Raw genomic sequence first — 11,563 nt, 5'->3', positions numbered from 1 at the left:
AGAAAAGATGGAAAAAGGGAGCATCCTGTGTGCTGGTTTCAGAGGAAGAGAGATTTTCCCCATCCTCGGCACTTCCAAGAAACAGGTGGACCAGCCTTGCCCCCTGCTGGGAGGATCCTGGTGGCTCCTTCCCCTCTGCCTCCCTGCTCCTTATGCAGGTAAGCCTGGAACAGGGAGACAGGAACTAGAGGAGGGGGCTACTGGATGAGGGGGCTGTATGACAGGACAAAAGGGGCAGAATCTGGTACAGGTCTCTGGGAGTTGAAACGTAAGGCAGCAGAGGGTTCCAGCAGGGGCAGGGGAATCGGGGAACAGGCAGCACAGAGGTGCTTCATGGTGTTGGAAATAGCGGGAAGGTATGGTCCATCCTGTGTGTGCACAGCACAGCCAAGGGCTTCAGTTCACCTGCCTTCCTCCCCCGCACTGCAGATCTCACTTCCTCCCACCCTCACCCTTGCTGCAGACATGGAAGCAGAATATCCTCGCTGCAGCCTGCAGTAGCCAGGGCCCATCCTTCAGCTCACCGCCAGCCTCCTCCCCAAAAGACAGCAGCAGCAGGAAGGGGGAAGAAAGGAAGAGGTGCAACGATAAGCCCAAACCTTTTCATCTCAGCAGCCCCCAGATTTATCAGCCAGCGCAATTCTCAGCCTCTCTTCCTCTCTCCCTGGCTCATAACCAAATGATCACACAAGGCTTTGCTCAGAAAAGGCATGAGGCATCGCCTCTCCCCATCTGGGAGGGAGCATCCCATTATACACAGAAAGCGATGCACCTGTTTCCAGAGGTGGCATGGGGTAGAAAGAGCTCGTAAAGAGTCCCAGATTGTTGCAAGAAAGATAATAATTTGATGGGGTTGAAATTAAATGTCCAAATTGAGGCTGCTTATGAAATTTAAAGGGGGTGGAGAGAACATGGGGTGGAGAGAACAGAAATGAGAAGAAAAAAGACAAAGAAAGAGAAAAACACACACGATATAGTACACAAAGGGGAGAAACCATAAAAAATACAGACACACAAATAAAGACAGAAGCTGAGAGAGGAGGGAGCCGGCACCTGGAAAGCAAGATGTTAACAGCTGCAGAGGGGGTGGGGGAAGCAGAAGAGCTGAGGGAGGGGAGGAGGAACCAGAGAGCCCAGGACCAGACCCCTCCCAGCATGTGTCTTCAGCCTGTCCCTGACTTCAAGCAGGAGGGTTTTGAGTGAAAGCATTTGTGAGCTTTCTGTCTTTACTTCCCCCACCCTTGCTAGCAGAAGAGCCCCCCAGGCCCGCGTGGCAGGCTTATCACACCAGCTGACCCCTCTGCTTTTGTCTGGCTTGCTCCCATGCCCCTCCACAGGTCACCCTCAAGGCTTGGGGAGCAGCGTGGCATGTCCGCAGGCTGTAATGGGCTCCCATCTGCAAGCACACATGACATGGGCAGCAGCCCTCCACACAGGGGCTCCCACTTCCTTCCAAAGGTGGAGGCTGCCTGGGGGGCCTCTTACTCTAACAGAGCGCATGCCCCGTGGCAGCCCACCTAAGCACAGAACCCCTGCACTCGGTCCTCCATTTTCCCCAGGCTGCCGGTGCTGCATCCATCTCACTAGCTCGGCAGCCCTTTAGTGGAGACAAAAGGAAGGCAAAACAGCCGGGCTCCAGACTCCTCCAGCACACTGAGAGGCAACAGTCCTGGGAGAAGAGTTATGAGCGATGATGAGCTCACCTGAATGAGTGCCATGCAGACGTCCCCCCGACACACTGGAGGGAAACAAAAACCAAGACACAGTTGTTTTAGGAGTGGGAGCGTGGGTGTCAAAACCCTGGAGCCGTGCCTTGCGCAGGCTCTAGGCAGAGACAAAGTGGCGTGAGGGTGAGAGAACTAGGAAAGGGAAGGGAAGGGGGCAAACAGTCCCAGGCTTCAGAGGTGGGAAATAAATAATGTCCAGAAGGGGCTGGCTCTGAAGTGGACCAAATGGCTCTCCTGTCCCATGTTTATGGGGTCATGGACCATTAAACCAGCCAACCTACAGATGTCTTCATAAGACTTTACGAGATTAGACTGGGGAGACCCTATAACTCAGCAGCAAGAAGGGAAAATAAGAGGGGAAATTGCAGACAAGAGATGTGGGAAAGGGCTCAGCCTTCAGGGATGTTGTCTCGGTGGGAGCAGGTCTATGTTCTGGGACCCCTCCTTCCTCACTGCTCTTCTGTGAGAGTTTCTGCCTGTGTCCATGAGATTTAAAACTGCACCAGGCTTTTACCAATTAGTAAGTTACTTATATTATTTCCCTCTTAATCCAACTTCCAGTTGCTCCCCCCCCCGCCACCCACGCAGACACATCACGTTCCTGACACACAATCAACAGGTCATCAGAGAAATAGTTTCTTTGGTATTTGTGAAGCAAATCAGAAAAGATAATAAAATAGCTCTATTTGCAAGCTCACATATACCGGGATTTTTAAGCCTGATTTAGATTGTCAATGTGGTTTTCCACAAATTCTAATGACCAGGAGCTGACTCTTCTGGGGTCTCAGGGTTACTGAAGGTTAGTATTTATTCTCTGAGCCCCTGGCAGCAGAGATGAGCGCAGAGACCAGGAAGGCACAGTCTGACCAGGTTAAGGGAACAGACTAGGAACAGGAAACACGGTCTCTTACTCCCTCAGGTTTGCGCCACCCTGTGGCAAGTCAGAGACCAACAATTGTTAGAAGAAAGCCCTTGTTCTGGAAGTCTCCGGGCTCTTTCAGAAAGGCATGTGTTACAACTGGCTGACATTCCAGGGACCAAATTAAGGAAGGGCGTCAGACCCACATCTTCAAACCACCACTCAGGATCCATATTTGAAAAGCAACCATTTATTAGAACCAATACAAGAGTATGAAAAGAGGGAAAAGAGGAGGGTGGAAGGGGGGGAGAGAATGAGGTCTGCATCAATGTCAGTTGTGGAAACACATAAATTGCCTACTTTTAAACATTTACATTTAAAAGGCGAACATATATATATACCACTTATCCTAAAAAAGATTAAAAAATGAAAAGCCGACATGTTTGGCTGAACTAAAACCAAGAAACACAACCAAAACTCCCCCACAAACCAAAAAGGTCCATAGAGAATTCAATTTCCCATTTTTCCACTTAAAAATCTGGCTACTAAATGTGATGTGTTTTGCTATTCAGGATGGGACAGAGTACGCAAAGATGCCCAGCCTCTCAGTCTCTCTCACATCCCATCCTGTGGGAAAGGGCGGCAAGGCTGCTGGGCCATGGGTAAATCAACTCCTGGCTACTTGGCAGGAAGTCAGACTGCTCTCTCCATCCTCCAGAACACCACAAACTACCTGGTGCCGCCAGAGCTGGGGAACAGAGCAAGTCCACAAAGCACGGAGAACCAGAATGTGACTGCAGCAAGGGGCCAGGACCTTGTGCTTTTGAATGGGTTACAAGTCTAGGGCCAAGGAGAAGGAAAGGAAAAAGAGCCCTGTTGGGAAGAGGAGCTGGCTGAGCCCACATTTGGGCAAATAGGAATAAGTGTCCAAACTTTTCCCAAACCAGAGGGAAAAACAGGTCAAAGTCAGGTTCAGACTGTGGACACTGAGAAAAGATGACAAATGAGTACAGTTAAGTTGGATGAAGCTTTAAGAGTGTTAAACATATCTCTAGAAAAAAATTTTCCCAAGGTGGCTCTTTTTTGGTAGGGGAAGGAGAAAGTGGTTATGTTTATTGAGCCAGCTTGTTCCTATGGGGAGGCAAGGGGTGCAGTGACTCAGTTTAGTGGGGGTAGGGGGAGGACATGATAAAAGCAATGATATAAATTAAGCCCACTGTATGCACTTTGCTCCTGAGACAGCTGAAGTCTGTTCCAATCCCATGGGGAATGGGACCTTAATTCCCAACCTGCAGAAAGAAACAAGCAGTAGCATCCCTGCCTCATAGTTCCCTAATCCAATGCTCTTGGGTCTGAAACAGCCTCTCTTCGTGGATGCAAGACATAGAAAATACTAAGTGCCTTCCCCCGTAACATCCTATGTCTGGACTATTAAGACTCCAACATTCACAAAAACACTGTCAACATCTGAACTAGCAGCTTTGATGAGGGGTGGGGGGCAGAGAACTTGCCGAGGTCACTAGGAGTTCCAACCTTGGGACAGCTCAGTGAGGACTAAAGCCTATGTCAGGTCTAGACTTTAGACTTCGGCTAAAGTATTCTACCAACTTTGATTTACAATGCCTCACAACACCCCTGTGAGGTAGGTCAGTATCATCAACCCCATTTGACAGATGGGGAACTGAGGCATTGAAAGGAGTGACTTGCCCAAGGTCAGCCATTATGAGTCAGATGAGGTTGGCACACATAGTCAGCATCCACTCAATTCTTGTTTCACTCCCTAGGGCACCTTACTTCTTGGAGTGCATGTGCAAGCAAAAGGAAGTCAGCAGGTACACGTCACTCTGCAAATTAGAGAAACTCAACCAAATTAGAGGAACTCAATACCATGAGTATTAACAGAGGGCCTATGATTTACCTGGCATAATGTAAGGAACATTGGAAACACAGACTGCTTCTAAAAATCATGTATTAATGGATGTTTTGCAAATAAAATTACATTTTAAGCATTAAGGGCATGAATTCTTCTGTAAAGAAATACTTTATTATAAGAGGTGAGGGAGTAAGTCATACTGATTTTCCAAAGTTCTATACTGAGTAACTCCTATTCCTAAGCCCTAAAATCCAAGAACAAGACCTCATTTGAGCAAGAACCTTTGTCCCCAGTGGTGGTCTTGGTAGTGCTCTGAGCTGCAAGGTCGGAGGAGGGGGCTCAAGGCTAGCAACCAGCAATGGTGGCCGCAGCACTCTGTCCAGGCTAAGCCAGGCGGCAGGATCTGGCCACCAGACACCCTCTTGCTGCCGCCTGTCCCTCCCCTCAACACCCACAAGGCAGCATCTTTCCAGCCTTTCTGCGCCAGCCCAACTGCAGGAGTTGGCAGGATCTTCATGAATGGTTCTGGAGAATAAGGATATAAAAAGTGACCCCTAGTTTTGCATTCAGAGAGAGGGGATGAAGTGTTCTCTAAAACTAGTTGTAATACTCTTGTAATATTCTTTAACTTCCGACAGGCGCGTAACTCTTGGATGAAATCAAGCTTGAAAGAAAAAACACCTTCCCCACCTCTGAACTTACAACTGGATTTCGGTAGTAATCATTATGACCCTTCTCCTAAAACTAGGGGGAAAAAACTAAAACCATAGTCAGTCCTAGCTTAGAATCACACCCTAAAGCTACCAGAAACTGCAACACACGGACCTGAGCTTTAAAAGCCCTGTAACACAATTTAAACTCTACCTTCTCGGGTCTCCTTGAAGAACCTCCAGGCAGGAAGCCCCTCTCTTTCTCTGTACCCCCTCGCAATAGCCAGAGCAGCACAACTCTACATATATCAGAAGCTCAAAGAATGATTTGCCAACACACAGTATAATGTCCACCAGGGATGCTCTCATTCTAGGAAGGACCAACTATCCCGAGACCTAAATATCAACCTTTTTTCACTGACTGCTGATCACAATGGACAAGTCCAGGTGATGATAACGTTCAAGACATTAAAATAACAAAGACTGTTCAGGTTCAGTCTGTTTGGAATTCCTCAAAAAGTGTGATGAACTAGCCACTGGAACATAGATCAACTGAGGGTCACACCTGCCAATGCCAGGGGACATCTCTCTCTGTCACACACACACACACACACACACACACACACACACACAGAATGGCAAGATAAAAAGTTCATTGCATTCAATTTAGCCTAATTTCTTGATAATAGTTTCCTATTAGATTTTCCGATTAATACTGATGGCTCTTACCTAGGCTGTGATAATTAGGTTTTGATCTATTGTGACATTAATGATCACAATCAGTTGACTTTGAAATTGTCTTAATTAATGGCTCTTCCCTCCTCAGCTGCCTCCAGTGCAGGTTCTGTCCCCTCCCCCAACCATCTTGTTTTAACTCTTTTTTCTTACTGATCCCAGAGACAAATACCATTAAGGATCACTTTCTTCCCATAAGCCAAGATTTTAAACTATTTTAAAACATTTCTCTGACAGAACAACAATATGAGATGATGAAATGAGGATCAGGATGAAAAGGCAAGAGAACATGTTGTCAAGACATAAAAAAAAAATTTCATGCCAGAAAACAACCAAAGTCAAGCATGATGTTAAAGAGTGGCAATGACAAGCTGAAGCTAACTCTAAAAAGACAAGATGAGGTAGTTTAAAATTCAAGAAATCCAGCGCAAGCACAAAGAAATTAGAATTGTTTTATGAAGCTATCCACAGAACCTTCACATTTTAACTTTCCAGAACAATTACTCTTCATTCCTGGGAATTCTGACTTCCAAAGTTAATCAACTCTGTGGTTACACAGTTCAGAATTAAGAAACTTCTTAAAGTCAAACTGTTTCTTAGCAGGGCTGGGCCTCCCTCTAGCCTTCCCTAGACTGCTTAAATCTGAAACGCCAGGGTATGTGCACTTTCAGGAGAGGTTTTCACATAGCTGACACACGTCTGCCTAGAAATCACCACCTTGCAGTGCTGAATAAAACTACACTGCACACAGTAGATGCTCACGTGTTAAGACCTGCACCCCCAAGCCTTCTTTTGAGCAAATCCCTTGTCTCTGAAGAGTATGTCCTCTGTTTAAGGCTTAAAGCCAACCTCATGTTAATTTTTCCAAAAGGGATGAGAAACTGAAAAAGGTGTGAGCAACTCTGATAAAATGTCCGAGAGGAATAAATGTTACAGAACCCATGATAATGTAACACCACAGAACTGTATTTGCAACACAGGTAATACTTTCCACAGGCAAGGATTAACTAGACCATTAAATACTTTGGCAAAGAGCCCACAACAGGGATCAAAATGAGGGGCTCTCAATCCCCACTCACCTGTTATTTTCTCTCTAAGCAACAGCACTGCTAACCAACCTTCAGTTATCCTTATTTTCTAGAATAAAACAAGCCCTTGTTGTAGTCCATCTATGGCCAGTTAGCTCAATTCATCCAAGGTCCAGGTCTACGCCCCTGTGAACCATCACCCTCCTACTGTCCCCCCACAGAAATGTGTACCCAACTGCAGCATTTACTACACTGAACTATTAACAGTCAGTTCATCCCACATCAGTATGAAAGTTTTTTGAGGTCAGGGACTGTATCTTCTTGTACTTTGTACCCCCAAGACCAAAAAAATGCTTGTGGAGTAAAATGAATGTTGATGCACACTAAGATGGCCGCAGTATGGACAGCTCAATACAAATCCACCACTATTAATTGGGTGGGGACACTGAATTCTGAGCATATCATATACTACTGGGTGCAAGGCTGCTAACATCTCTGTTTTTGAAAATGTAACTTTTATGATTAGCCATAAAGCCAGCATGAAACTAGAATACACTGGATGGAAACCATTCGTCTCTCCACCTAGCCATAGGTATGCTTGCTTGGCCATCTGATTACAAAGGTATAGACCTCCACACTACAATTTTTCATCTAAAAACCTAAACCAAAAGGATGGAATCACAGATGCAAAATGAGCTTTTCCTTTGACCTCACTGGTGAGAAACAACCTCCACATTTCAAATCTAATGCCCTAACCCGGCCTGGGGTTCTCATGTCATTGGAAGGCAGTATTTTAGGCCCTCAAACTCAAACCCCAAGGGCAAAGACAACTGCTCCCCAGCCCAGACACAGGATAGATTCCTCTGACTCCTACTGCACTTTCAGTGAGCTGGACTAAACACAGATCCAAAAAATGGCATGATGAAAATGCCAAGTACCTTCCAAAAAGCCCTAGGATCTGACCTGAACAGCAGGAAAATGGACTGTAGGGTAGCCACAGAACAAGAATGAAGAGAGTTAAGAATAACCTAACTGTTCAAGTTATGGACACAGGACTAACCTGCATCACAAACAAAGAACAGTACACAGATATGGCTGGGGGACAGCCAAGGACCACCTAGACTTGTATTAAGGAACCACAACAGGCTCAAATGCTCCCTTGGGCAGACTAAAACTGGACTGTGGGAGGAAAAATGATATGGCTCTCTCCAGGTTAAAAATGGGTGCTTTCATCAGGGCTGATGTTCCTAACGGCTAATCCTAACATGAGGGTACTGGCCCAGGGCAGGACTCAAAAAGCAGCTACAATGACCTTGGTAAACTCTGCTCTGCTACCTCCTATGGAAAGGGAGATCCTTGAACATTGATTACTAAAAGAAATTCAGCATTAGAAAGATGTTTTGGAAGAAGACTAAATAAATACAGCAAAAATGTGCTTCAAGCACCATAGACCTAGATGTTTAAGAGTGCTTAGCCCATGGCTACTAACTCTTCTGAGGAGAAAACCGCATAAGGACAGATTTCCATTTGAGGTTGCAAGGGCCAGGAGAGCTGCTCAGAACTAACAAATGCCAGAGACACAAGGCAGGCATCTGGTTTCCTTTCTGCTGAGGGCTAAAGTCAGAGCTGGCCTCTGGCTCCCTACATTCCTACAGAAGCAGTTGTGGGTAGGCAGGGAGAAAACAACTGTTCTGGCAGCATTCAGTACAAGATCATGATTCAGTAAACTATGAACAGAAAAGATGGAGTGAAAAGTGAGATATTAAAAAGCTGACTAGTAGATGGTACTTCCTTTGCTAAAAGAAAATCACATTTTGATGAATGTCTTAAATATCACCTATAACCACAGCAAACACGTGCCCCAGCTTTTTTAGGACCAATCTCAGCACCAACTAATTCTGTTGTTTTCTTTGTTCACATGTTGATTTTGGTCTGAAAAACAGTCACTGTAGTTTACATGCCCACTGCCCCTGGGAGACACAAACTGGCTCTGTGGACAAGCTGTCATTTTCTCCACCTGCAAATCAACAGGCCCAGATTACCTCCTCCGGGGCTCTGGCCTACTTCTATCTTATTCTTGTCTATCCTAATTATATCCTTGGCTACTTGTATGACAAATCTGTTTCCTGACTATCCTTTCTTTCTTTCAGATGCCCATCAGATTAAGTTCTAACCAACTGTCAATTATCTAGCACTCCATCTAGGCCTTGAATTCTTTCAGAGTAAAGAAAGATGGAGATTAAAAACTCCTACCCACTTGAGGTATGGGTTAGGAGTTCTCACCCAATCACATTACCATTCAGAAGGATTTTCCTGGGTGACTTAAACCAAAAGCTTCATTGTTCCAGTCTGTCATGTCACTGCAGCAACAGCTGTCTTCTCAACTGTGCAGTGTAATTTTTGACATAATTTATACAAGCACACAGAATTCAATCAGCAGCTGAGCAGGAAAGCAATGGTAACAAATGCTATGAATGGGTATATGATTTGCATATTATTCAGCTCATCTGTGGACTGGAGCAATCTATCCATTCCCCTGATTACTCTGAATGATCTAGAAATGGCTGACTGCTCCTGGCCAGAAAGCTATATGTTTTAAAAATCAAAAGCAACAACAACAACAAAAACCCTCAATGGCTGGTGAAATCTAGAGTTAAGGCTAGTTCAAGCATTTATTCTTAATTCCTCAGCTTTGGACTGGGACACGGATGCTCATAACCCTGCTATCTCCTTACTTTTAGTCTTGATCCTCTAGCCAACCCCCACCTCCAACTAAAAGAAAATGGCTAAAGAGAAGTAGGGCATTTCTTGGGGGGAAAAGGATGGAAGGATAAGATTAGGTAATAATCTCTCAATATAATGGCAAAGCAGAAAGAAGTAAAAGGGAAATACTCTGAACAGGGACAGGTGGTTGTTGTCAACAGGCTAATGCCAGGACCTGTCACTCTGAGGCGATAGTCTTCCACAGAAACGTATTTTTAAAAATAAAATACAACAAAGAGTTTGAGGGTGGAAAAAGGGAAGAGCAGTAATCCTTTGGGGACTCTTGGTGGCAAATCCAAGAGTCAACAAAGCAAGAAATTTACGACTACAAACGCTATAAATATTTAAAATTGATACTGTGGCCGATGGCTCCCCTCCAAGAATTCCCCACAGAAAATAATGGCATGAAGGGGAAACTTGGGTCCACTGAGAAGTGAGGGTCAGGTCTGAAGCCTCTTTGGTACCAGGAATGCTTTGGGAGGCCACAAAAGCTGGCAGGGCTGGAGGGTGCCTAGCACCTTGGCACAAGCAAGCACCAGGCAGTCACTCACACCTACATATATAGTCCAAATGTGAGGGATGGAGGAAAAAATACATATATACCAAAGGTGATCATAAAGACAACTGTATCCTACCCCAACATCCTCGTGTACGAATAGCTAAAAATCTCCACAGTTCATAATTTGTCATTTTAGGACAGACTACACCACCTTGCAGAAGCAGAATCAGGGACTGCTATGAAACAAGGCCAAAAGTCCTGGGGCTGAGAGTGTCTTGACAAATCTGAGTGTAACATTTCAAGTTCTCCAAGGAATGGAGCTATTCTGCGAGGATGAGTGGAGACCAACAGCAGAGGTGGCCCAGATGACCACACCAGGAACCCTATCTTCTACTGGGTAGAGCTGAATGAGGTTGGGAAAGCCCCAACAGGTAGGCAGTTGCTACTGGCTTTTTTAAAAAGATGGGAACATCTTTTCCATCCCAACATCTCAAAACAAAAGCTAGCTGGTCATCAACATGTTTAAGAACCAAAGCAAGAAACCAAAACTCATCATCATTGTAACAAAATCCCCCAATCTAAAAAGCAACCAACCCTGAAAAGATCAAGACTCTAAGGTGATTAAAAAGTTAAAACTCATCTTGAGGTCACAGGGAAGCAGAAGGAAAAGATGAGGGCAAAGGAAAATATTGTGGGAATTACACACAGTATGTAAATGCCTGGTCTTCACAGAGAGACACTTATCATGAATCAGACCATCAGTTATGTTACAAGAGAACCAATACCAACATTTCTCCTGTGGAGCACAGTGATAAGCACATTTTTTATGGATGTGTTTAGGATAGAAGGGGGTGGGCAGAAGGGAGAGGAGGCAGGGAGGTGAATGTATTATATACAAAGAGAAATGACAGAGACCACCCCCTCCTTTAGCTCTTTGCTGTTTCTTTCTCTTTGTTTTCCGCATCCTCCGGATATGCGTGCCACGTCAGTCTCTCTTCATAAAATGCTATCACAATCTGTGGACATTTGACATTCGCTTCTTTTGCAAGAACCAGGTCTGCTTCATCTGTGTCTTTCCTGGAAAGAGAGAATATGAAACTTAGGCGAGGAAGTGAGAGTGAGAGAGAATCTACCTAAACCAAAGTTTATATTGTTATGAGCTTAACCGACTTGACTTCCTCTCCGTCTTGCTTTCAAGGTGAGAAGGACCCTAACAGCTCAATATTTTCTAGGAGAAATTCAAGCGAATAAATTATCAGTGAGTATCATTTAACTACCACATCAGACAGAACCAGAAGTCTTCAGCTAGAACTTAGATGGAAAACATAGCTGGCTTAATCAAAAGGCTGAAAATGAAGTTATAGAAATTTACTCCTGTAATTTTGATTTGTAGGTACTGAGTGAACACAATTAAACCTACACTCAGTCC

At 44.9% G+C, this 11,563-nt stretch overlaps 1 protein-coding gene across 3 annotated transcripts in view; it reads right to left on the bottom strand.

The window, feature by feature from the left end:
* Positions 1 to 2,816: 2,816 nt before the first annotated feature.
* Positions 2,817 to 11,563, bottom strand: part of CBX5 (chromobox 5) — a 37,403-nt gene continuing 28,656 nt past the window's right edge. For all 3 annotated transcript variants that reach the window (XM_044228502.1, XM_044228503.1, XM_044228504.1), the window contains exon 5: positions 2,817 to 11,211. In XM_044228502.1, coding sequence (XP_044084437.1) covers positions 11,061 to 11,211 — 151 coding nt within the window. In that variant the 3' untranslated portion in view covers positions 2,817 to 11,060. The remainder of the gene's footprint in view (positions 11,212 to 11,563) is intronic.

Source organism: Neovison vison, chromosome 12, assembly GCF_020171115.1.
Source record: "Neovison vison isolate M4711 chromosome 12, ASM_NN_V1, whole genome shotgun sequence".
In the NCBI taxonomy this organism is placed as follows: domain Eukaryota; kingdom Metazoa; phylum Chordata; class Mammalia; order Carnivora; family Mustelidae; genus Neogale; species Neogale vison.
The sequence above is the reverse complement of the archived record's forward strand: the minus strand, read 5'-3'. Positions and strand labels throughout refer to the sequence as shown.